Source organism: Ictidomys tridecemlineatus (genome assembly GCF_052094955.1).
Source record: "Ictidomys tridecemlineatus isolate mIctTri1 chromosome 6 unlocalized genomic scaffold, mIctTri1.hap1 SUPER_6_unloc_1, whole genome shotgun sequence".
NCBI classification, from domain to species: Eukaryota; Metazoa; Chordata; class Mammalia; order Rodentia; family Sciuridae; genus Ictidomys; species Ictidomys tridecemlineatus.
The window spans coordinates 794075-820886 of record NW_027520957.1 but is presented as its reverse complement, the minus strand read 5'-3'; the positions used below and the strand labels follow the sequence as shown (position 1 = coordinate 820886).

Below are 26812 nucleotides of genomic sequence, written 5' to 3'. Positions count from 1 at the left end.
ACAAATACCTTGACAAGAACACACACAGTGAGCCTGTGTTTGGTGCCCATGGCAACAAGTGCTCACACGGGGCAGAGGACCAAGCCATCACATGGTAGCTCGGGGCACCTGCCCCCCCAGGTGCACTCTGACACAGGGCACTACACCAGTTCCCATAGCTCTCAGGGGTCAGCAGTGAAGCTAGACACAGGAATCGCCAGAGAAATGCTCAGAACTCTCTGCCTGGCCAGTCAGGTTGCTGTGGCAGTGACACAGCTCCAACAAAACCCACAGGTGTGCCATAAGCTTCACACTCGTTCCACTTCCAAGTTCACAAATTAAACTCCTAAGAGGCACATTGATGCACAGTGCTCTAATCAAAGAAAGAGAAAAACAAAATTTGCTCTAAAAAGATGACTCCAAACCTCAAAGGTTTGCCTAAGGAGCGAGTTGACCAACTGTGGACCTGCATGATTCCATGGTGGGCACACAGAACGTTGAATCCACATTCCAGGAGGGAAGCAGGCCAGACACACAGACACGATAACCTGTGGGTCAACCCTGAGATAACTCCTAGTATGACCGGAGCTTGGGTTTCCCCTCATCAGGGTAAAAGACACTAAAATCAGAAGCTGGATGTGGGTCTCTGGAGCTGCCAGAACCTCCAGATCAAGCTCAGTCACAACCCTCACAATGGGGACAGTGACGTCGGTCTACCTCAGAACTCAAAGCCTGGTAGAGACGCAGTCCTTGACCCAGAGGGATATCAGGACAGCTCTGAGCAGGTGCCAGGCATGACCAAGCCTCTGAGGCACAGAGGGCCCTCGTCCTTCCTGTCTTCCCTTCTAGTAACCCCGGCTCAGCCTTAGGCTTGACCATGGAGTGGGGAAGATGGGGTAAGCAGTTGGGGGAAGTCAAGTGGAAAGACCACTGGGTCAGCCATGGGTACACCAGTTATCACCTCCAAACAAGCCAACTTAGTGTCCCATAGGAACTCACCTCTGACGTCCAGGCGGAAGGAGACTCTCTGGCCCCCGGCCTCACAGCTGTACTCCCCAGCGTCTGCCTTGCCCACCTGCTGCACCACCAGCTGCCGCCTGCAGCCAGAGGCCTCCACGCGCACCTAGGAGCTCTGGCTCAGCTTCTTCCCATCCTTGTACCATGTCACCTCTGTCTGGACCTGGGCCACCTCGCAGCTCAGAGTGGCGCAGGCCCCCGCATCAGCCTTCACCTCACTGTTTGCTGGCTGCCCCTTGGCAGACACAGCCTTGTGCTCTGGGGACAGAGGGGAGGGACGCATAGGTCAGAGATTGTCCAGGAAGCCACCTGGAAAAAGGCAACTGGCTGGACACCTGAGGAGAGACACTTCTGCAGGCCACACCAGCTCGGGCCCTGGAGAAGTCCAGCATCCTCAGTACAAGAGACCACAGTGTGTGACACAGCCTGTACTTGCTGCTTGGGGCTGTACCAGGTGGGAACACTGTGACACTCAGACTCCTCTCTAAGGACACAGCACCCGCCCCTTAGAGACCAGAAAGAGTCTCCCCAGAACTGTGCAGGGCATGAGCTCTGGGGAGGATCTGGAAGGGCCAGCCCAATATCCCTCTGGGTGTGTCTACACTGCTCTGGCTTTCACCCACTGTCCTTAGCCCCATGAGGTAGACGCTGCCAATGTCTTCTGCATTGCTGTGGACTGCTCTGGGCTGTTATGGGCTGCTATGTCCTGCTCTGGGCTCCCCTGGGCTGCTGTGTCCTGCTGTGGGCTGTTGTGTCCTACTTGGGGCTACTCGGGGCTGCTGTGTTCTGCTGTGTCCTGCTCTGGGCTGCTGTGGGCTGCTGTGTCCTGCTGTGGGTTGCTGTGTCCTTCTCTGGGCTGCTTTGTCCTGCTCTGGGCTGCTGTGTCCTGCTGTGAACTGCTGTGTCCTGCTCTGGGCTGTGGTGTCCTGCTCTGGGCTGCTGTAGGATGCTGTGTCCTGCTCTGGGGTGCTCTGGGCTGCTGTGGACTGCTGTGGGCTGCTGTGGACTGTTGTGGACTGCTGTGGGCTGCTGTGTCCTGCTCTGGGCTACTGTGTTCTGCTCGGGGCTGCTGTGGGCTGCTGCGGGCTGCTCTGGGCTGCTCTGGGCTGCTGTGTCCTGCTGTGTTCTGATATGGACTTCTCTGGGCTGCTGTGGACTACTCTGGGCTACTGTGTGTTGCTCTGAGCTGCTGTGTCCTGCTGTGGGATGCTCTGGGCTGCTCTGGGCAATTCTGTGCTGCTGTGTGATGCTGTGTCCTGCTGTGTCCTGCTCTGGGCTGCTCTGGGCTGCTATGAGCTGCTCTGGGCTACTGTGTGCTGCTCTGGGCTGCTGTGTCCTTCTGTGTCCTGCTGTGAGCTGCTGTGGGATGCTCTGGGCTGCTCTGGGCTGCTTGTTGGCTGCTCTGGGCTGCTGCACCCTGCTCTGGGCTGCTGTGTGCTGCTGTGGGATGCTCTGGGCTACTGTGTCCTGCTCTGGGCTGCTCTGGGATGCTGTGGGCTGCTCTGGGCTACTGTGTCCTGCTGTGTGCTGCTCTGGGCTGCTGTGGGCTGCTCTGGGATACTCTTGGCTACTGTGTCCTGCTGTGGGCTGCTCTGGGCTGCTCTGGGCTGCTGTGTCCTGCTCTGAGTTGTTCTAGGCTGCTCTGGGCTGCTCTGGGCTGCTCTAGATTACTCTGGGCTGCTGTGGGCTGCTCTGGGCTGCTGTGTCCTACTGTGTCCTGCTCTGGGCTGCTGTGTCCTGCTCTGGGCTGCTGTATCCTGCTGTGTCCTGCTGTGAGCTGCTCTGGGCTGCTCTGGGCTGCTGTGTCCTGCTCTGGGGTGCTCTGGGCTGCTGTGTCCTGTTGTGTCCTGCTGTGAGCTGCTCTGGGCTGCTCTGGGCTGCTCTGGGCTGCTGTGTCCTGCTCTGGGGTGCTCTGGGCTGCTGTGTCCTATTGTGTCCTGCTGTGAGATGCTCTGTGCTGCTCTGGGCTGCTCTGAGCTGCTCTGGGATGCTGTGGGATGCTCTGGGCTACTGTGTCCTGCTGTGGGCTGCTCTGGGCTGGTCTGGGCTGCTCTGGGCTACTCTTGGCTACTGTGTCCTGCTGTGGGCTGCTCTGGGCTGCTGTGGGCTGCTGTGGGCTCCTGTGGGCTCTGTGGGCTGCTCTGGACTGCTCTGGGCTGTTCTGGGCTGCTGTGTCCTGCTGTGGGCTGGTCTGGGCTGGTCTGGGCTGCTCTGGGCTACTCTTGGCTACTGTGTCCTGCTGTGGGCTGCTCTGGGCTGCTGTGGGCTGCTGTGGGCTCCTGTGGGCTCTGTGGGCTGCTCTGGACTGCTCTGGGCTGTTCTGGGCTGCTGTGTCCTGCTGTGGGCTGCTCTGGGCTGCTCTGGGCTGGTCCTGCTAAACTATCCTGCCCACTTTCAGTAGCACTGTGTTTTCCAATTCCTTCTTAGCAGCTCTGCATATGATTACCTGCTAAGTTGTGGACAGTCATGGGTCCTGAGTAGGCCCCATTTGAGGGGCTTGCCCTTTCCTCCTATAGAGTGTCTTCTGATGGGGTAGTTTCAGTTTCACCACAGGTAAATACATCTGTTTGCTTAATGGCCAATGCCCTACGTTCTCTCTAATAAAACTACAATTAATTTGAAGTAATGGAGAAACACAGGACACCTGCTAAGAGCCCGCCTCACCTCTACTGAGGTCCACCTTGAAGACCTGCTTCACCTCTACGCTGAGGTAAAGCCTGTATTGGATTCCTTTAGGGTTGAGTTGGATATCTGATTTTCAATTTTTTTTCTAAGTTTAATGGTCTTAGAACTAGTTTGGAAAATAACATCCCTCTCTATACCTTCTGGTAGCACCACAACAGAGTCATGAAGGAGGAGAGGGACCTGGTTACACTCAGAGCTGTGTCCCTTTTCTTTGTTTTTTTTTTTTTTTTTGTGTGTGTGTGTGTTTGAGTGTGTGTATGATGTTAGGCATTGAACCCAGGATCTTGCACATGCTAGGCAAGCACTCTAGCACTGAGCTACATCCCCAACTCGCTTTTATAAATTATATTTTTTGAGATAGGGTTTTGCTAAGTTACTGATTCTGGCCTCAAACCTGCCTCCCCCTACTTCAGCCTCCGAGTCCCTGGGGTTACAGGCATGGCCAGCCCACTTGCTACCTAGTTGTTCTGAGCTAACTGCTCAGTTGCCCCTGTCCTCTTGTTTGCTCCTGCCTTCAGCCATGCGAATGTCCTGACTCTGGTCGCCCGTGCCCTCCAGTTGCTCTCCAGAAGTGCCTCTGCCCTTTTGGCCTGTCGATATTCCTACTCCTGGAGAGAAGCAGCAGGCATCTGGACTGTGACTGCGAATCTCTGGCTCTCCCACAGACTGCCTCCATGCACTTAGACCCCTTCTGCTTCCTCTCCAGTTCCTAGTGATGTGCATCTTCACCACGTCTGTGGGCCTGTGTCTGAGAAGACCTGAAACAGTAATGCCATGCTCTTGGCTCTGCACTAGTTCTTGGAAAGTCCACTTCATCATCTGCTTGCTTACTTGTGTGGATGAAGAAGAGTCTGTACACTAACACCTGAGTATGGATATTGCCCCTGCTCTCCTCCTGGACACAGTCAACGATATTTCCAGCATTCTGTACTAATAAACCTGTACTCTGTGAGCCCAAGCACGAGTGTCTGAGCCCCATTCCTTCCCTTTCCAATGCCGACAGCAACCCCTCCCTTGTCCACTCCTGGTCTTGAAGGTGACGCTCTGAAGTCTGCACCACTGGTGTCCCTTTGCCCTCACTTTTCCTACAACCACTCTGTTAAGCTAAGGAGGAATCATCTCATCCAGAGTTTGCTAAGAACTGCATGTTGAATTGTGTCAAACAATCTTTACAACTTTTGATGTTACATTCATCAAATACTGTCACTGCATGGCCAGGAAGAGTCATACCCTGTCCCTCAAGCCTGTTAGCACTGGGCGCTGGTGACCACCTGATGTTCCTGTGTGAACTAGGCCTGCACTCCTGCATTTCACATCTCCCAGAGCAGACAATCCCTTTACTTTGCTGGACTCATTGGGCTAACATTAGCAGAGGAGCTTGAACTTCACACTGGAGATATAAGCCTCTTGCTGACCTTGTATGCTTTAGCGTCGATCATGTACTACCTACATAAAATGAGCTAGGGAGTGTACTTCCTTCTTCAGCGTTCTAGAATGTCTATTAACATGGGATAATATTTGGTATGATTTGTTGCAGAGCCACTGGGCTAAGATAAGGCTCTATAAGATTATTACTATGATTCTACTTCTTTAGAAGATTAGAGGACTGTTCCACTCCCTAGTTTTTCTTGTGTAGGTTTGACATGATCTTCTAGTAATTGATTACTAAGAAAAGGTACCTAGTTGCCTTGTATAAATTAATGGCCCATCCTCACACCATGACATTTCCAGTGAACTCAGTGGGATTCCCTGGTGTCCACATACACCAACAAAACTTTAATGCAGATGCAACTGCAGAGCACTGTGCCCATGGTCCTCTCTCTGTGACATTAGACTCCTTCGACAAAGGAAATGAAGCTGCTTCCAGCTTTCCTGCCAACCAGCCAGGGGGAGCAGACACACGGCTTATTAGGGGGATGCTGTGTGTTGACGCTCTACCCCTCAGCAGCTAAGAGTGTAGAAAATAAATTTTAATGAAGCATGCAGATGTGACTTCATTGGTTTATTCCTTTTCATTTCTGAATTTAGAAACCAAGCCATGGAGGGAATGTAGACACTGACTGCTCCAACTTGAGACAAAATAAAAATAGGTCTTGTTTAAAGAGAATTTCTGGCCTCCCAGCTTTCCAGCAAATGCACCACCCCGCCCTTCATGTGGCACAGACAGTGTAACAAAATTAGGGTCCGTGTGTTTCCCCCATGAACTTGCTCAGAGAGCTTTCAGGTCCATGAGGACAGAGGGAAGAGTGTCCCAGAGAACTGAAAGGGCAATGATCCCAATGGCCTCAGGTCTCTGGACCACCTCAACGCGAGCAGCAGGTAAAGCCACAGCCTGTAGTGCATAGTTTCCCAGGTGCTGAGAAATGCCCATCAGCATTAGACCTGGGAGGGCAAGTCTGGTGCAGAAGCCTAGCTGTCCACATGGATTGGCCATTGGTACTCACACTAGGATTGAAGACCACAGGTGAGCACGAGGGATGTGGAGACATGGAGTTTGAGGGCAGGATCACCCAGGAACATCCACTGTATAAGTCTCATCCTCACACACCAGCAAACTCAGAACTCACCTGTGACATCCAGGCAGAAGGAAACCTTCTGGCCCCCGGCCTCGCAGCTGTACTCCCCGGCGTCCACCTTGCCCGCCTGCTGCACCACCAGTTGCCACCTGCAGCCAGAGGACTCCACGTGCATCTGGGAGCTCTGGCTCAGCTTCTTCCCAACCTTGTACCTTCACCTCTGTCTGGGACTGGGCCACCTCACAGCTCAGAGTGGCACTCGCCCCCACCTGGGCCTTCACCTCACTGTGTGCTGGCTGCCCCTTGGCAAATACAGCCTTGGGCACTGGGACAGAGGGGAAGAACACACAGGTCAGGGACACCAGAACAGACCCAGCACTGTCTCATAGCCTAAGCCCACCCCAGGGATGGCCAAGCAGAGTGTCTATCATGAGCATAACATTGCATGGCCATGCCTAAGTTCTATCCTACACATGACCCAAGCTGCAAACTCCAAGGCTGGTGGGTGAACAGCTGGGCAGCCTGTCCTCATCAGAGCCCTAAGCATTTTCTGATCCACTCTGATCCTGCAGGTAACTGCACTGTCACAGCCAACAAGGCCACCACAGCCAGGCCTACCTCCTGATGCAAATACCCTCCTAGCCATTGGGAATAGACCATGACCCTTCTCATCCCTGGGACCCCAGCCCATCAGTGGCTTCCCAGCTCTACCACTACGCAGGGGGCACAAAAGCAAGGGAAGGCAGACACAGCAGCCCACAGCCTTTACAGCTGTACCCTGGCGTCCTCCTTGCCTGCAACAAACCAGAAACCCACATCTTTGTTGACCCCAGCTACCAAAGGAGTGCAGGAGACCAGACTGCCAGTGCTGGCCAATCAGCAGAGACCTCAGAGCCTGTGCAAGCCAATCAGCAGAGAGTAAAGTGCCAGCCAATCAGCCCAGAGCTCAGTAACAGTGTGGGCCAGTCAGCAGACAACTCAGTACCAGATGGGGCAAATTAGCACAGAGCTCAGTGCCAGTCAATCAGCAGACAGCCAAGTGCCACTGTGGACCAATCAGCAGACAACCAAGTGCCAGTGTGAACCAATCTGCAGACAGCCAAGTGCCAGTGTGTACCAATCATCAGAGAACTGTCATTCTGTATCCATCAAAAAAAAAAACAGCACTAGGCAAGTCACTGGGAGAGTGTCCAGCACCAGGTGGGCAATCGGGAGTGAGGCTCTGAGTCCCATGTGGCCCCTACCCAGGCTCAGGGACAGGTTACAGTGGGGAAGAGAAGGAGATGGGGGAAGGACAGATGAACATGCAGGATTCCAAAGGGCCCAAGCAAGGGCTTCTGGAGCTCTGGGCCTAGTAAGTAGGCTCGGGCAGGTAGAGGGAGCGCCTGCCCCTGCAGGACATGGTCTCCAGTATCAAGCAATCCCAAGTGCCCAACTCCACCCAGAGCTGGGCCACAGATGCTGAGGCCCAAGTCAGGAAGGACACAGGCCTCACAGAGCTTAGGCTGCCACAGGTGCCCTAGAGTTACCACCCTCCCTCCATTCACCCAAGCCCAGCATCACCCACCTGTGATGTCCAGGCGGAGAACCAGCTGCCGCTTACAGTCAGAGGACTCCACTCACACCCAGGAGCTCTGGCTCAGCTTCTTCCCATCCTTGTACCACGTCACCTGTGTCTGGGTCTTGGCCACCTCGCAGGTCAGAGTGGCACTGGCCCCCGCCTCGGCCTTCACCTCGGTGCGTGCCAGCTGCTCTTTAGCAAACACCACCTTGGGCTCTGGGGACAGAGGGGAGGGACACACAGGTCAGGGACTCTGTCTATGGCAAAAAGCCACCTGGGAAAGGACCTCTGGCTGGACAGTTGAGTACAAAACCTTCTGTAGGCCACACTAGCTCGTGCCCTGGAGAAGCCCAGCACCCTTAGCACAAGAGACCACAGTGTGTGACACAGCCTGCCCCTGGTTCATTGGGCTGTTCCAGGTGGGAACACTGTGACAGGCCCCAGCACTGGCTCCTCCAGGGAGGAACTGCAGAGCCTGATGCTGCACCTGCCACTCAGTGACCAGGAAGAGTCTCCCCAGGACCATGCTGGGTGTGTGTCTCCTGGCAGGTCCTAGGAGGGCACAACTGCTGCCTGCTCTGAACTGTGGGCTGCTCCTCAGGGAGCCTAGGCCACCGTGGCTCCTGTGCCCACTGAGGCCGCACAAAGCCGAGCACCTGTGACAGTTACTGGTGCTTTAGGTGTCTGCTCAAATCTTCTGCCCACTTATCATGCAGCCCTTCTGTCTTCATTGGAGGTGCTTATGTGTGGGGGTGGTAGAGAGTTGGCTCTTATTTATTTTGTGATTTCTCATGGTCTCCGTGCCCTGTTCTGTCTTGCAGGTTTCTTCCTAGGAGCCACGGATTCAATTATGTTGCATTCAAATAAATCTCTCTTGCCCCAGGGTTAGGGATGGAGTTGGGTAGGCACCTGCCCCCCCATGTCTCCATCAACTGTGTGACACACAAGGTGTCTGTGGCTTTAGCTCAGGAAGCCCTGACCCCCTGGAACATGTGGACCACACCCAGTGTCATTCCATCTTTCCACGCATTCAAATGGTCCAGTCACTATGAAAACATCATCTTTCTCTACCTCTCACACAAACGCAAGGCAGAAAGAAACAGGAGAGGGCTGGCAATGGCAGGCCTAGTTCTGAGTGCCAAGCAGTGGCTCTGTCTTGACCCCTGGCCTGTATGGAAGTGTCCTGTCCACCTCACAGCCTCTCAGTGCCTTTCTGTCCCCTCCAGTGTGTGGTTGCTGCACTTGTCCTTTGTCTCCCACTGGCCCTGCCCCCAAATGAACTTTGTTTGGATTTTGATTATTAGTAAATGTCTTTGATTTTTTAAATTAATTTTTATTCATTTATTTAGCCCTGTTGACTGTCATAAAAAAAAAAAAAACAATTATGCCCCCAAACCTTAAGATCCTTATTTCCTTATTAGAGGTAGAACTAGGAACATGACTGGTTTGATGCGTTGTGAATTTTCTGAAGTTTCACTTCTGCTGTCACCTGTGCATGTAGGTAAAGACATGTTTTCTGCCCATAGTCGTCTATGTGATGACCGTGCCCAGCCACACCTCCAACCCCGCAGTTCTGTTGGCTCCTCAACTGATGATCATCACCTGTGAACTCATTTCTACACTCTTACACCTATGCTGTCCACTTTCCTTTCTTCTTGCTCCTGGACAAAGGTGCTGGACAAAGGTAGTGACAGTGACAGTGGCCTTCCAGTTGCCTCTGACAGGTGCCCTGGTGTTCTGCACCCATCCTCAGCTGAAGAAAGCTCCATTCGACCAGGCTATGTGCGTCCGCTTATCTCTAGATTTATAATGTTGGACTTGGTCCAGCACATTAGCTGGGAAAGCTATGCTGGAGCTAGTGCTTCCAGGCTGCCCTCCTGCCTGCTGCTGAGGGGTTGGCCAGTGCTCCATGTCTATCCTCCAGAGTCTGGTGGCTGGTCTGTGCACTGACCCCCACTTTCCTTGTCAGGTTCTGGCCCTGTTGCCCCGTGCTCAGCTTAAAATTACTCACAGAGGCATCTCCTTGCTCCACTGGTGATGGCAATCTCCACATGTGTGGAATAATTGTTTCCATTAGTATCTTATATATTTTACCAGAAAATTATCAGGCTTAGATCTGGTCACTAATTCCATTTATCTAGACGCCATAGGACGACTACAGATTTTTGTACTTTCTATGTCCATTTTCACTGTTTACTAGGAATAAGCCAAATGACCAAGCCTGTCAATCTGTCATCAGAGAGCACACTCCTGGAAGCCACAGGAATCAGAGCTGGCACCACCTACAGGTTAGCTGGCCCTGCAGCCCACCCACCCTGGGACCCTAGAGAGAGGAAGATCACTGAGCTTCTCAGGCTTCTCCACCGAGGCCCACACACTCCAACCACAGAAGGAGGGTAGCTGCTTGGCCACTAATGCACTGCAGAGCCTGCTACTGTGGCAGAAGCTGCTTGCTCCTTCTTGTTTTTACATTTCTGCAGGGCAGCTCTGACCTAGTATGGCAATGAAAACTGTGGACAGCATCTGGCATAAGCACCATCAGCCTCAGTGTCAATACCTGGTTCCTCTAGAAACAATCAACAATGACGTCCCTTGATGTCACTGCACATAGGAAACAAGATAAAACAGCTCCAGGTCCATGGGAGGAAGGGTCCAAACCAAGAAATCGACCATGAACAGCTCACTCCTGTAGCACCTTAGAGCATGACCTACAGCCAAACTTCCACCTCATTAAAGTTCCGCGATGTTCAAGTCTCTCTCTGACCAGAGCCAGGCGACACACATCCTGAGAGAAAGAGCTCACACACTCAGGTGACAGACACCTTCGAACTCAGGAACCCAAGCACAGGCAGAGCCAGAGTCCCAGATACCATGGAGCACCAGGAAGGTGCTGGGTGCTAGGAGGAATGGCCAAGGGTCACTCCATGAGACACCGTGTGCACAGACCTGGGCCCTCTCCCATCTGGCCCACTAGGGCTCCCAGCAAACACTGGGAAAACACAACATTGAGAAACTAGACAAAAGAAAGCCACAGACCCAGGCAAAAGATTTGCCAAGGTCAAATGCCCTACTCATTGTCACCTTCATGCAGTTTAACTTGGAACTCAGAGGACTCACCTGTGACATCCAGATGGAAGAAGACTCTTTGGCCCCCAGCCTCACAGCTATACTCCCAGTGTCCGTCTTGCCCGCCTGCTGTACCACCAGCTGCCGCCTGTGGCCATAGGACTCCATGCGCACCCAGGAGCTCTGGCTCAGCTTCTTCCCATCCTTGTACCACGTCACCTCTGTCTGGGACTGGGCCACCTCGCAGCTCAGAGTGGTGCAGGCCACTGCCTGGGCCTTCCCCTCACTGTGTGCTGGCTGCCCCTTGGCAAACACAGCCTTAAGCTCTGGGGATAGAGGGGAAGGACACACAGGTCAGGGACTCCAGAACAGACCCAGCCCTGTCTCACAGCCTGAGCCTACCCCAGGGATGGCTGAGCAGAGTGTCCATCATGAGCAGAACATTGCATGGCCATGCCTAAGTTCTATCCTATACATGACCCAAGCTGCAAACTCCAAGGCTGGTGGGTGAACAGCTGGGCAGCCTGTCCTCATCAGAGCCCTAAGCACTTCCTGATCTACCCTGATCCTGCAGGTAACTGCACTGTCACAGCCCACAAGGCCACCACAGCCAGGCCTACCTCCTGATGCCACCACCCTCCCAGCCATTGGGAATAGACCATGACCCTTTTCCTCCCTGGGACCCCAGCCCATCAGTGACTTCCCAGCTCTCCCACCATTCAGGGAACACAAAGGCTGGTAGAGGCGGACACAGCAGGGAAGTCCACTTGAGCACCAAACCAGAAACCCACATCTTTGTTGGCAACAGCTACCAAAGGAATGCAGGAGACGAGATTGCCAGTTCTGGCAAATCGGCAGAGATCTCAGAGCCTGTGCAAGACAATTAGCATAGAGCTCAGTACCCCTATGGGCCAGTCACCATAGAACTCAGTGCCAATGTGGAACAATCAAGAGAGACCCCAGCACCAGGCAGGGGGGAGAGCCCAGCACAAATTAAGCCATCAAGAGAGAGGCTTTAAGCCCCATGTGGTCCCTTCCCAGGCTCAGGGGCAGGTCACAGTGGGGAGAAGAAGAAGATGGGGGAAGGACAGATGGACATGCAGGATTCCAAAGGGCCCAAGCAAGGGCTTCTGGAGCTCTGGGCCCAGCAAGTAGGAATTACGAGGTAGAGGGAACCCCTGCCCCTGCAGGACATGCTCCCCAGCCGCAAACAACCCCAGTGCCAAACTCCACCCAGAGCTGGCCACAGATCCTGAGGTCCAAGGTCAACAAGGACACAGGCCTCACAGAGCCTAGGCTGCCACAGGTACCCAAGAGTTACCACCCTCCCTCCATTCACTCAACCCCAGCATCACCCACCTGTGATGTCCAGGCGGAAGGAGACCTTATGGCCTCTGGCTTTGCAGCTGTCCTCCCCAGCGTCTGCCTTGCCTGCCTGCTGCACCACCAGCTGCCGCCTGTAGCCAGAGGCCTCCACATGCACCTGGGAGCTCTGGCTCAGCTTCTTCCCATCCTTGTACCACATCACCCCTATCTGGGCCTGGGCCACCTCGCAGCTCAGAGTGGCACTCGCCCCTGCCTGGACCTTCACCTCGCTGCATGCCAGCTGCCCCTTGGCAAAAACAGCCTTGGGCTCTGGGGATAGAGGGGAGGGACGCACAGATCAGGGACACAGTACTGATATCAACCCATCTGACAGGACTAAAGCTTCAAGCTCCGTGAACTGGGTCCTCAATGAAGAGATATCATGTGTCTACTTCCATCAGGCTTGTGTTCTCCGAGCATTTCCTGTCTCAGAGGTCAACTTCTCATGTTAGCCATGTCCTGAGCCAAGTGTGATATGAAGCTAGAGGGAAGAGGCTGAACCGTCAACTCCCGGTCCCTGGTTCACTGTTTGCCTCGGGAGAGTGGCTGTATTGGCTGGTCCTGCCTATTCATTACCACACTCAAGGCTGACACACCTTTGTCCTCTACAAACCAATCGTGCCTTTCACTTCAGTGTGAGCCCACATCAAAGTATTGGCTCCACGACCTCATATGTTCCCATTTCCACCCAACTAGAACACACCAACTAACGTACCCAGGGGCCACCCACACACAGCAGAATGGGGGCAGCCACTGCTCTGACCCCTGAAACATGCTGCCAGGGTCTGGCCTCTGGTTGTTCTAGGACCAAGTCAGTTGTGCATGTGTAGCGGCAGCACACATGATGGTCCCGTGGGACCTTGCGGCACCCCACTGACAGCCTTTTTCAGAGCAGGCCCATAGTTGAGCATGCTGGGGTTGGTCTCCTTCCTCCAGCACAGAGTCTGTGAGAACCGCCACGTGGTCGCACAGGCATTGGTCTCTGTGCTGGGACAGAGTTGTGCTGCATAGCGCCTTGAGGGATTCCCTTACACTTAAGGCTTGTTGGGGCTTTTTCCAGGATGGGGATACAAGGAGGAAGGCTGCTGTGGATGTCCATGGCAGCACAGGATGTGCATGGCATTAGGAGACCTCTCAAACAGGGCACCAAGTGGCACTCTCAGCAGTGCAGGCAGCTCCCGTCTCCAACCTCCCACAACCTCGAGGGTCTTGAATTGTGTACGTCCCACTCCAACTGAATCATATGCCCCCTCACAGCACTAGTTTCCATCCCTGTCCATTTCAGCATGTAAATATGCTGAAGAGAGTCCACCCGGTGGATGTGGTGTTCACTGACTCACTGGTCTCCATGGCTACCATTTGTGGAGAACTCAGCCACAGACAACTGCAGAACTCAGCAGATGCTGCCCCAGTCAGACAGAAGGCTGTGCTCCCACAGCACTTTCAGAAGGGGAAGACAAAGGCAGATAAAGCATGGACACCAGGACACACTCTCCATGAGATCAGTGAGGGTGCCATGTTGGAGGAGGGGACTGAGCAGGAGGACACACTCTCTGTGAGATCAGTCAGGATGCCATGCAAGTAAAAAGACAAAATTGCTAAGCAAAATTAGCCAATCATGAAGAACCAAAGGCCAAGGAGGATAGGACTGAGCAGAAGGTCCCACCATCCGTGAGATTGGTCAGGGCACCATGCTGGAGGAGGGGACTGAGCAGGAGGACACACTCTCCGTGAGATCAGTCAGGATGTGATGCTGGAGGAGGGGACAAAGCAGGAGGTCCCACACTCTGTGAAATTGGTCAGGGCGCCATGCTGGAGGAGGGGACTGAGCAGGAGGACACACTCTCTTTGAGATCAGTCAGGATGCCATACTGGAGGAGGGGACCAAGCAGGAGGTCCCACACTCCGTGAAATTGGTCAGGGCACCATGCTGGATGAGGGGACTGAGCAGGAGGACACACTCTCTGTGAGATCAGTCAGGATTCCATGCTGGAAGAGGAGACTGAGCAGGAGTTCCCACACTCGGTGAGATCAGTGAGTGCCCTAAATTGGAGGAGGAGACTGGTGATGCAGATGCAGAGCCAGGGAACACCATGGTCAGAGTGATATTTGGGGACCCTCAGCCCTGGTGAGTGCCAAGGTTCATCCTGCAGCAACAGACATGGCATGAGCAGGACGGTGGACATGTGCGCCTAGCACTGTGCTTCAGAGCAGTCCAAGGAGTCTGGGTGTGAGGAGGCAAAGTCCTGAGGGAGGTATTTTCGGAGGTGTGCCCACACTGGGCCCCTGTTTGTCTTTGCTTCTGACAGAACAGTGAAAACCAATGCGGGGCCAGGTGCAGTGCAGCTCTAAGAAAGAAGGGAGCCAAAGATGCAGGGACTTCTCACACAAATAGAATAAATCTTGAGAATGAGGAGCCAAGCCCCCAAGGAAAAGAGCAGTAGAGAATGAAGCCCACTTTTGAGTCATTTCCAATCCAGACTTTGAGAAGTTCGAAGCTACATGGGGGCAGGAGGCTACAGAGCTGTCATGGTTTGTTTTGTATTGCTAAAATAAATGGCTGAGGCCAGATGTTAGAAAAGAAAAGATTATGTAGCTAAGACCTGTAGGTCCGAGCCTATGGTGTGGCACTGCTGTAGCTCTAAGGAGGCCTCATCGCATCCCAATAGCAAGAGTACGTGAGGTATCATTGAGGCACCAGGATTCTTAAAACAACCCTTTCTCACAAGAACTGATGCATCCCAAAAATCTTGCCCAACACCTGCAGGTAAGTAATGATCTGGTCACAAAACTGAAAGCCATCACCTGACCTCCTCCATGAGACAGTATTCATCCGTTCATGAGGGTGGAGCCATCTCATAACAGAACCACCACCTCAAAACACCAGTGCACTAGGTACCAAGCCCACACACAGACATCTGAGATACAACACATCTGAACTACAGCAGAAGAGAAGCAAAAAGCCTCTGACAGTTAGTGTGAACATTTCAGCATCTTGCTTTCCTAAAGAAACAATGGTTATAGCTGCTGGTGACCTAGGAAAGAGCCATAACAGTACCCTAATCTTCAGAGAAATCCATAGAGGACTATGCCCAGGATCAGGGCAAACCAGAGCTAAAAGACCCTGATCAAACTGCAAATCAGCCTCGAGTCAGAGGATTCTGGAATGTGCCCAAATGGATCAGTGATCCTCCACCTGTGTAGAAGAGCAAAGAGGAATCCTCTCTCTGAAGCAAGACAAAGTCATCAATATTCAACATCTTTTCTCATATAATGCCAGTTAATTGAAAATTATTTGACATGCCAGGAACTGGCATAAATATTATCAAACCTCCCCCCCGACACACACACACACAAATGCCATGCTAGAGGAAAGGTGATCTCAGTTATTACAGCTATTGGACAGGCATATAACAATGCTTAGTAGTACTGAAAAAATAAAGATAAGAAAATGAATCAAATCTGGCAACATACTGGAGATAGAGTTCACTGGTAGAATGTGTGCTTAACATGTACAAGACCCAGGAATTATAGGGTGACTTCCACTACAGAATCTCAAACCTTAGAATCCATAAAAAATTGATGAAGTGGAACTTATGAAGCATAAAATGCAATAACTCAAAGTAAACTCACTTTTTGTGCAATTGACAAACAATTAGATATAGCAGGACATGATATTAGTAAATTGAAAATCAGGTCAAAAGAAAATATCCAGGTCAAAGCAAAGAAAGAAGAAAAGATTATGAGGCAAAAAGAGGATATACATGTAAAAAACATGCAAATGTCTAACAGAGCCAAAAAGGAGTCCTGAAAGGGGACACACATGGAACAGGACAGCAAAGGACAAGTACACCCACAGCTGATCAAAGATATAAGCCCACAGATTCAAGATGCTCAGCCACTCCCACTGGGATGAATACAAAGGAAACCATATAAGTTTCATCAAGGTCATGCTGAAGAAAATCAAAATTGAAATGAAAATGTCAAAAGTAACAGAAGGAAAAAAAAATACCTGACTCTCAAAGGAACCATAATAAACCTAATGTGAAAATATTTCAAAGTACAATATGGAAGCCTTGACTTGCCCTCCTCCAGGAGATAGTTTTCATTCATTCAAGAGGGTGGAGCCACCTCAGAACAGACCCACCACCTCAAAACAATGGAATGGCCTCTTTAAATAGGAAAAAAGTAAATAGTAAGCTCAATTCATAGTAGCTAAACTATGGAATCAACCTAGGTGCCCTTCAACATATAAATGGATAAAAAAACTATGGTATATATACAAAATGAAATAGTACTCAGCCTTAAAGAAGAATGAAATGATGTCATTTGTCAGTAAATGGATGAAACTAGAGACAAATATGCTAAGCAAAATTAGCCAATCAGGAAGAATCAAAGGCCAAATGTCTTCCCTGATATGCAGATGCTAGTTCACAATAAGGTTGGGAAGGGTGAGATAATTTGGACTAGACAGAAGGGAATGAAGGGAGAGCAGGCGGTATGCAGGTAGAAATGACAATAGAATACCCTTTGTTCATATATGATTACATACAACCAAAAGAATGAGAAGTTCTACTCCATTTATGTATGACGTGTAAAAATGCATTCTACTGTCATGTATACTTAATTAGAACAAAATTAAAAAATTTAAAAGTCTTCAAAATATATATATATATATATATATGTGTGTGTGTGTGTGTGTGTGTGTGTCTCTTTCAAAAAAAAAAAGTAACTGCTGAACTATAATTTGATACCCAGAGAAAAGATCCCTCAGCGTGAAAGAGATCTTGTTTTCATACAAGAAAAAATGTGGGGACTCTATATCACAGCAGTCCTGCTACATAAATAGGGAAGCCAGAGTTCTTCAAGCACACACACATCCCTGATGGTGCAAATCCTTACTAGACAAAACTTAACCAGTTATAGAGCTTACCTGAGCCTTATCTTAAAACAGATATAATCATAATCCTTCCACATAGAGTTGTTGTAAAGTGTAAGCAAGTAAAAAGACAAAACAACAGTCAACAAATTCCAGGTCTTCAGGGTGAATTTCCAGTGGAAAGTCATACTGGTAGGGAAGCTTTGTGAGAATAGGGGCCAGCAGTAGCACACACCCTAACTTCGTGACACTTATGCCAAGCAACACAAGGAAAAGCCTCAAGAAAACCACCTGTGACGTCCAGTCGGAAGGAGACCTTCTGGCCCCCGGCTTCTCAGCTGTACTCCCCAGCATCCGCCTTGCCTGCCTGCTGCACCACCAGCTGCCACCTACAGCCAGAGGCCTCCACGCACACGTGGGAGCTCTGGCTCAGCTTTTTCCCAACCTTGTACCACGTCATCTCTGTCTGGGCCTGGGCCACCTTGCAGCTCAGGGTGGTGCTGGCCCCCATCTGGGCCTTCACCTCACTGTGTGCTGGCTGCCCCTTGGAAAACACAGCCTTGGACTCTGGTGACAGAGGAAAAAAACACACAGGTCAGGGACTCCAGAACAGACCCAGCCCTGTCTCACAGCCCAAGCCCACCCCAGGGATGGTTGAGCAGAGTGTCCATCATGAGCAGAACATTGCATGGCCATGCCTAAGTTCTATCCTACACGTGAACCAAGATGTAAACTCCAAGGCTGGTGGGTGGACAGCTGGGCAGCCTGTCCTCACCAGAGCCCTAAGCACTTCCTGATCCACCCTGATCCTGCAGGTAACTGCACTGTCACAGCCCACAAGGCCACCACAGCCAGGCCTACTTCCTGATGCCACCACCCTCCTAGCCATTGGGAATAGACCATGACCCTTCTCTTCCCTGGTACCCCAGCCCATCAGTGGCTTCCCAGCTCTCCCACAATGCAGGGGGCACAAAAGTGGGTAGAGGTGAACACAGCAGGGAAGTCCACCTGAGCACCAAGCCAGAAACCCACATCTTTGTTGGCAATAGCTACCAAAGGAATGCAGGAGACCAGATTGCCAGTTCTGGCTAGTCAGCAGAGACCTCTAGCCTGTGCAAGTCAATCAGCAGAGAGCCAAGTGCCCGCCAATCAGCACAGAGCTCAGTAACAGTATGGGCCAGTCAGCAGACAGCTCAGTACCAGATGGGGCAAATTAGCAGAGAGCTCAGTGCCAGCCAATCAGAAGACAGCCAAGTGACACTGTGGACCAATCAGTAGGAAGCCAAGTGCTAGTGTGGACCAATCATCAGAGAACTGTCATCCTGAGACAATCAGGGAAAATCCAACACCAGGCAGGTCATTGGGAGAGAGCCCAGCACCAGATGGGCTATCAAGGGAGAGGCTCTGAGCCCCTTGTGGTCCCTTCACAGGCTCAGGGACAGGTCACAGTGGGGAGAAGGAGGAGATGGGGGAAGGACAAATGTACATGCAGGATTCCAAAGGGCCCAAGTAAGGGCTTCTGGAGCTCTGGGTCCAGGAAGTACGCATGGCCAGGTAGAGGTAGCCCCTGCCCCTGTAGGACATGCTCCACAGCCACAAACAATCCCTAGTGCCCAAATCCACCCAGAGCTGTGCCACAGATGCTGAGGCCCAAGTCACGAAGGACATAGGCCTCACAGAGCCTAGGTTGCCACAGGAGCTTTAGAGTTACCACCCTTCCTCCATTCACCCAGGCCTAGCAGAACCCACCTTTGACATCCAGGCAGAAGGAGACCCTCTGGCCCCCGGCCTCGCAGCTGTACTCCCCAGTATCCGTCTTGCCTGCCTGCTACACCACCAGCTGCTGCCTACAGCCAGAGGCCTCCACGCACACCTGGGAGCTCTGGCTCAGCATCTTCCCATCCTTGTACCATGCCACCTCTGTCTGGGCCTGGGCCACCTCGCAGCTCAGAGTGGCACTTGTCCTCGCCTGGGCCTTCACCTCACTGTGTGTCAGCTGTCCCTTGGCAAACACAGCCTTGGGCTCTGAGGACACAAAGGGAGTGATGTTGGTTGTGAGCCCCACCCAAACCTCTGGTTTCTGATTAACAGGCTGTGGACCCCGAGCTAACAGAGCCTGTCATGTGGATCCCTCTGGATACATTTTCCTAAGCAGAGTGGGAGGGGATGCCCCTCCCCATGAGACCCTGGTGTGCACAGGAGAGTCACAGGACAGACCTTGCAAAAATTGCCAAGATGTCCTTTATAAGCCCAAAGAACGTCTCCCTTGTGCCCAAACTCCTGCCCACCTCCATAGCACACTTCCCACAGATTGAGTTTGCTCCAGTAGGGAAACCTGACAGTACCTGCCTTTAGCTCTGCATACAGCCAACCATCCTCTGGCAGTGACACCTGGCTGTGACTTCTAGTGTGAAGCATCCAATGCTTGCCTCTAGAGCTGGTGTGCGACTGGCATTTGTATAGCCTCCCTGTCCCTGGGTCCACAAGCTGCACCCGGCCTGGGGTAGCCCAGGCTGGGACCCAGAGCCCATCATGGCCACACTGGAGCAAGCCCTTTTGGGGTGGGCTGCCCCAACAGCCTCACAGAGGCCTAAGAATCCCTTGTGCATTTGTTGCTGAACTTCCCAGCCTATATCTCTTAGCCCTGGGAGCTTCTAGGAAGGTCATGGCCCTGGTCAGACCCACCAGACTTAAATCTCAACCTCAGAGGACACTTCACATATCTGTGGGTCCCCTCAGCCCTCGGTTCAAATGGAAAAGGAGGGCTTTAAAATCTTGTGAGCTTCCCAGCCAGAGCCCAGCCCACAAGCACAGAGTAAGCAAGAGGCTTTCAGGACTGCAGAGTGGCCCCCTGCAGGGCAGGCACAATGGGCAGTGGAGGTTCAGGCAGAGGAAACACTCTCCCAAAGCTGGGATAGAGTTCATCCTTTGTTCCTAAATTTCCTTCCTGGTACTTTCTTTTCCATGTTTGGATCCTTTAACCTTCTAAGCATTAGTTTGGCATTTTATTTTATTTTCCCAAACAGGGAAGAAGCTGCCCTCAACCACTGGCTCAATAAAGAAGGGTCGAGAAGGTCAGTCACATTGTGCTGTGTACAGCAGGATCTGCTCTCCACCCACAGGTATGGGCACAGGTATACATAAGGCACTTACCAGAGACCCGTAGGTGGAAGTCCACAGAGTCCTCACACACATGGCAGGAGTAGGTGCCCTCATTCTGCCTGCTGACCAAGGCCACTACTAGCCGATGCCAGGTCCTCATGTCCTACTGAGAGAAGCGCTGGCAGGAGCCACCCAGCTCCTTGCCATCTTTAAACCAGCACACGGGGACGTGGGCATCCACGGTCTCACATACAAACCTCGCCGGGCCCCTCACCTCAGCATCCACACAGCCGCCTACTGTGTTTTTGCGTAGGAAGGGCGTGAGGCCTGCAGAGTACAGCAGAGGTGGTAAGGAACCACAGAGCTCCTGACCACGCACCTGGCACAGAGGCTGCAGGCTGGAGGGTCCAGGCTCACAGACCACACAGGACACTGATTCTGACCCAGATAAGAGGCACCCTGGCCAGATTGCTGAGTCCCAACCATGGTACTCATTGCCCACCCAAGTGGCCACCCACAGTTATCCCTCCTACAGAGTTGGGCCTGCCCTACCACCCTCCCCATGCTGCCCTGCTGCACAGAACCCCTTGCAGCCTGGGAACAGGGGAAGCATGTCCTGCACCACAGAAGGGCCAGGAAGGACGTGGGCCCTGGCTTGCCTTCCCAAGTCCCTCACCTTGCACAGACAGTTGGTAGGCATCACGGCTCCTGCTGACACACTCATTGAGGCCAGCGTCATCCTTCCCCACGTCGTCTCGCACCAGCAGTGCCCGCCACCCAGCTGAAGCCTGTTCCTTGTACCTGGGGCCAGGAGGTAACACAAGGCCATCTTTCAGCCACGTCACAGCTGCAGCCTGGTCCGACAGCTCAGGCAGCAGCTGAGCCTCCTCGTGCAGCCGGGCCAGCACCTCACGAGTGGCTACCGCTGGTGGCTTGCACAGGAGCTGCTGGGGGCCAGGGATCGGTGGACAGAAGGGACCAGGGCAATGAAAGAGAGTAAGGGAGGGAGACGAGAGGATGGAAAAACAAGGTCAGAATGAGGAGAGGATGGGGTGGGTGGATGAAGAGGAGGGTGGAAGAAGGAGGCAGGCAGAGAGGCAGGGTCCAGCTGAACCTGCTGTCCACACAAACCCTGCCTGGCCTGCCTGCCTCAGCGCCCCACCCCCTGCCCTGCTTCCTCTTGCTACTGCAGGCTAACTCCAAAGGGGCAGCTCTCCCAGGACCCCATGCTGACACCGCCTCAAGGCAACAGGCTCCTGGACCCAGGCCTACCTCGGACAGACCTGCATCCGAATGCTGCTTTCAATGCCCTCATCCACAAACTTGAGCTGTGCCCCGTGCAGGCTTGCAGGCACCTCTTGGATGGTGAGTGTATGCCGGGTGCGATCACAGCGGATCACATATGTGCAGCTGGCCTTCAGAGCCACCCTGTCCAGGAAGCATTCACCAGCAGAGGCCACAGTAAGGTCCACAGAGAAGGTGACTTCTCCACCCTCCACTGCTGCCACTGCCTTCAGGGGTGTCCTCACTGCCATCTGGGGGGCTGTGGTGCAGGCAAGTTAGGAGGGGACCAGGGCAGGTGAGGTCCCTGCCTCCCCTTCCTCTTCCTCCAAAGGACGGGTATTTAGGCTCAAGTTACAACAGACTGGGAGCCATAAGCACAAGTCACAACAGACAGGGAATGAGCCAGAACCACATGGCAATACCCCAGGATCCCACAAACCTCTGAAGCTGGGCAGCACTGAAGCTGCATCCCCTGGGGCTACTGGAGACAGGGGACCTGAGTCCTGTCTTGGGTCCCCTCTTTCCCACTAAGAAGGCCCCAATGTCCCCACCCTCACAAACAGTGTCTTCAAGGCCTTGCTGGAGGCTGTGCTCTGCTCTGGCCAGGGCAGCCCATGGTGCTAGGGGTCACTCCTTTCTAGGCAGCTTCACTTACCCAGGTGGATGGTCCCCAGGAACTCCAGGTATGGACTCTGGCCAAGGCTGTTGACAGCTGACACCCTGAACTGAAAGTCACCCTCCTCAGTCATACCTGTGATGGTGAGCTCAGGTGTTGCCACCCACTCATTCTTGTGGCACCAGCTCCAGATGTAGGTACCCAGCCGCCGCTTCTCCTCCAGGTAGCCATCAATGGTCACGGGGCGGTCCCCTGGGGGTGGTGGATACCAGCCAAGGGTCACAGAACTCTCTGTTCTGTCCTTCACCACAGGGTCCACAAGGGGATGGAGAGGTGGCCTCCTGGGGGCTAGCAAAAGATGGGCCAAGGTCACTAATGGGGGCCTAGAAAAGGAATCACAGAACCTCAGCCCTCCAAAAGACTGGACCACCAGCCATCAGGGAAGCTGTGGCCTCAGGACCCTACCCCAGACCTGTAGTCTCTGGCTGATACCGAAGAGGCCTCACCTGGAAGGAGGAGCATGACTCACGCCTCCCCCCAGCCTCCCCACAGCCCTGATCAAGAATCAGGGGCCGCTGATGGCCATGTGCCCAAGGACTGAGGCAGGGGTCCTAGGGAAGACGTCATTGCAGTATCACTCAGGGCCTTACCAGACACGCAGAACTGGGTGGAAGTACGGGAGTCTCCAGCCATGAAGACCACCTCACCCATGTTTTCCAAGCTGCACTGAAAGATGTTCAGCATGTGGCACGTGCCTTCTGCTGTGATGGCCACTAGGCCACCAGTCACCACCTCCTCCTGGTTCCTCAGCCAGTGCACAGGGCCCTCAGGCACTGCCAGCTCCAAGCAAAAAATGGCAGTGTCCCCCTCGCACACCACTGTTTTTCAGGGCAGTTTCCCTGACAGGTTCCCTGGGATGGGAAAAGCCCAGGTAGTCAGCCTTGCCCCTAGCTCTACAGGCGGCCAGCATACTGGCTTGCCATTGCATTTCCTCATCCTGCCCCTGATTTGCCCCTGCCCACCCGCGCCAGGCCAATCCTCCCACCCCCTCCCCAACTCCCCAACTTTCCCACCCCTTCACTCCAGTCCCGCTCTGTCCCATCAGGTGTTCCCCCCCCACCCAGTCTGCTCTATCCCCTGCTGGCCCCATCCTCGCCCCTTTTGTGCGTGCCTGCCACAGGCAATCTGCCCTCCCCGCCCTCCACCGCCTGCCTTGGACAGCAAGCTCAGCCAAGGTGCGGCTGCCCTCCGTGGTCTCAAAGGTGTACACAGCGTCGTTGTCAGCCGAGACATTGTGCACTGTCAGCCTGTGCTCGGTGCCCTCCTCCTTGATGCAGTACTTGGCGCTCGCCCACAGCCGCGTCTCCTCCTTGAACCATGCAGTTTCGGTGGTGGGCTGTGGCACCTCGAACTGGAACGTGGCAGACTCCTTCTCCTGCACCTCCAGGTCCTGCAGCCGCCTCTTGAAGGGCACTGCAGGCTCTGTGGAGACCAGCTGGTGAGAGGGGCCAGAGGATACCGGAGGACAGGAGGCTCCAGAGTGCAGGAGTTGGGATCTGGGAGTTGAGAAGTGGGGGGGGGGGGGGCAGAATTCAGAGACAGAAGAAGGTGGAGAAGGTGGGAAGGGGTAAAAAGGGTGTAGAATATAGGATGGCCAGTGGCAGGGGGCCCCAGGGGATGGGGACCAGAAATGGGGAAGAGGTAATGTCGGATAAAGGTGGGGAAGTGGGGTTTGGCAAGGAAAACGTGATAAGGGAAAGACAGGGGGCTAAGTATTAAGGTTCCGGAAATGGTGAGGTTTGGAGGGGTCTCTGCAGGGTAGGGATAAGTGCGGTGGGAGAAGGGCAGGGACTTGGTGGGTTGCACTGCTGTGGTGGAAAGCGGGTCCCTACACTCAGCAAAGATGGAGGATCTTAGCCCCTGCATTATGCAAACCAGAAACAAAAACTGTGAAAGGCGAGAGCCACCCAGACTTCCAACTCTGGTGTATATTCCACAACCGACTTTCGCCATTGGGCTACCTATGGCAGCAGCGGCTAGGGCCAAAGGAGGTGGGCACAGGGACCAAGGAGGACACTTGCCTGTGTGCAGGCAGCTTCTCGCTGGGACCGCCTCCTGGCACCATGGTCCTCACCTAGCACCACCACCAACGGAGCTGTAGGTCTGGCCCACGAGGTTGGACGCCCTGCAGGTGTAGAGGCCGAGGTCTGACTGCTTGCAGAACAGAATCTTCAACACGAAGTTTTCTTGTGCGTCCTCATACACCACGTGTCGCCGTCCCTCTGTCACCAGCTGCCAATCCTTCTTCCACAAGATCTCAGGCTTGGGCTCACCCGTCACGTAGCAGCTGAGACGCGCGTGTTTGCCCTCTGTCACCATGCAGGTGCGGACGCCGGCGCTGGGTGGTGAGGCGGGGACGCCCTCTGCGCTCATGGCTTCACGTCGCTGCTGCAGGTGAGCCAGGAGCGCTGCTGTGGAGGCCCCAAGTGGGCTGGCAGCTTCCATGTCTGAATCTACCACCAGCGAGGCAGCAGCACTGGCTGCACCCAGCGGGTTCTCTGCCCGCACCTCGTTGGTGCCACCGTCCCGAGGTTCCCGCCGCCCGGATGCGCAGCTTGCTCGCCTCGCCTTGCTACTCCACCCTTACACCAGGGGGAGGAGGGGCGCGTCTGGTGCACCCAGGCGCAGCCCATCCTTGGACCAGCTCACAGCCGGTAGTGTCGAGCCGCGCACGCGGCAGCTAAATGTGGCCTCAGCGCCCTTGCTGCACGCGGATGGACTTAGGCCATAGCAGAATGTGTGGTGCCTGCTCAGGACACACGGCCTGGGCGTCCACTTGCAGGCCCAAGGCCGCAAAGGCTTCTCCAATCGCTGCACGCGCGGCACACATACTGTCCGCTATCACCAAGCACTAGGTCCAGGATAGAGGCGGTATATGTCGCCATCCTGGGCCAGACGGAAGCGCGCACCTGCCTCCATTGGCTGCTGGTCCTTCTCCCAGCTTACGTTTGGCGTGGGGTTGCCCACGATCTGGCACCTCAGTGTGGCATCCTTGCCCACAGACACGATGAAAGCCTTGGGCCGGGTCAGGAAGTGCAGTGCACCGCTGAAGGAGTGATCCATGGTGGTGGCAATGTTGGGGACCTGTGAAGGAGTGGAAAGATTGTCCCAGTGGTGTTGGGATGAGCCCCTCGCCGTGCCCCACCTACACCCCTCCCTTCCTCAGTGCCACCTGCAGAACCCAGTTTTTCAGGTGGGGTGCTGACTCCCCAGGGGTCTCTTCTTGTCCTGCACATTACCCCAACCACAAAGCCTGGCCAGATGGCACCATGGCCCAGCAGTGCAGAGCTCTTTAACTGTAAAAGCATCTCCTCTTCCTTCCCCTTCAGCTCCAATCTACCCAGTTAAGGTTCCTCCAGCAGCCAGGCAGCCCTGCTTCTCCAGCAACTTGGCACTTGGCCTTCTGCCTTCTGATAGCTCTCCCCACAGACCTACCCAGTGCACCTGGGCCACGCTGCCCGTGAGTGCCATCCCCTGCCACACACTGCTGCTACCAGGGTCTAAAACTCCAATTTGGCTATGTTTCCCTGGCAGTAGGAGGGGGAGGCCAGGCAGGCTGGGCCTTAGAGGCCACCAGTGGGCACCAGTTTTCTGTCTGCTCCCACTGTGGATGCCATTGTGTACCACAGGTGGCAGTTCTCTACACAACCAGCTTTGCTCTGAGCCTCCTCCAGGTTTGCCCACATCCTTTTTCCCTCACCTTTTCTGTGGGGTTCCACACATCCCCTTGACCCCATTCTTCAGCAGCAGAAGAAAAGGAAAGGAATCCCCCAGCTGGCCAGGCTCCTCTTAGCCAATAAGCACTCTAAGCCCACTCAGCTGCTCCAGACCCCACACCCTGGCTCACAGTGCTCATCTGCTGCTTGCCCTCTTCATACAAGTCTCTGGCCCAAGTAGGAACAGGGAGATTCGAGAGTGGGACGGTGACATGGATGGAAAGGACAGCTGACGGATCCTGGCCAGCTGGGCCTGGCAAGGTCAGCAATGTCCCTTGGAACAAGCTGGGGTCTCAAGCTAGTCTGGGACTGAGTGTCCTGGTCACTCCACAGATCTGTCATAGCTCTGTCAGCTCTGGGCTGGGAAGGGGTCAGAAGCCTCAGTCAGCCTGAGGCTGAGCCCCAACCAGCAACCAATACAAGAGAGGAGACTTCCTGCCTGCACAGGGTCTTGCCTAAGAATGACAGGAGGAAGCACTGACGCTTTCCACCTGGGCAGACACAAGCACCCCACTACACAGAGGTCATCACCATGTACCCTGCAGAGCCCCCAGTTTCTTGGCTGGGTTGCCCAGGATGGAGTAGTTAGATCCATGTTCCCTGCAACCCTCCAACTCCCAGTGCTCTGATTAAGGTACCTAACTCCCATAATCCCCTTCCAGGAGGCTGAGCCTGGACCAGGGCTGGGCTGCAGTTGCTGTCTGCTGACTCACTGTGAAATCAGCACCTCTGTTTCTCCACCACCATGGCCAGGCCCCATCTCTCTGGGCCTTGATAGGATTTGGGTAGGAGTGGGGGTCTCCAGGCAGCACAAATCAAGACCCCAGTGTAGAAGCTGCTGAGGCACCTTTATATGAAAGTACTACTTTGGCATCAGTATCCAAAAACCGTAAGCACCCAGGTCTTAACAGTGCTTCCTGAAATTATATGGTCAATCTGTGGGTTCCCAACCCCCCACCACACCCA

The 26812-nt window shown here is 53.9% G+C and overlaps 1 protein-coding gene across 1 annotated transcript in view; it reads right to left on the bottom strand.

Annotated features, from left to right (window-relative positions):
- LOC120885683 (obscurin-like) overlaps positions 1 to 25193 on the bottom strand; it is a 67190-nt gene extending 41997 nt beyond the window's left edge. Inside the window, 21 exon segments of the mRNA XM_078035638.1 lie at positions 979 to 1254; positions 6249 to 6372; positions 7823 to 7974; positions 10876 to 10929; positions 10932 to 11150; positions 12184 to 12459; positions 17360 to 17635; positions 18818 to 19093; positions 20222 to 20497; positions 20847 to 21114; positions 21302 to 21311; positions 21443 to 21713; positions 22110 to 22418; positions 22721 to 22981; positions 23283 to 23626; positions 24205 to 24665; positions 24667 to 24732; positions 24735 to 24830; positions 24832 to 24949; positions 24951 to 24995; positions 24997 to 25193. Of these exon segments, the coding sequence (XP_077891764.1) occupies positions 979 to 1254; positions 6249 to 6372; positions 7823 to 7974; positions 10876 to 10929; positions 10932 to 11150; positions 12184 to 12459; positions 17360 to 17635; positions 18818 to 19093; positions 20222 to 20497; positions 20847 to 21114; positions 21302 to 21311; positions 21443 to 21713; positions 22110 to 22418; positions 22721 to 22981; positions 23283 to 23626; positions 24205 to 24665; positions 24667 to 24732; positions 24735 to 24830; positions 24832 to 24949; positions 24951 to 24995; positions 24997 to 25193 (4375 nt within the window).
- Positions 25194 to 26812: the final 1619 nt, after the last annotated feature.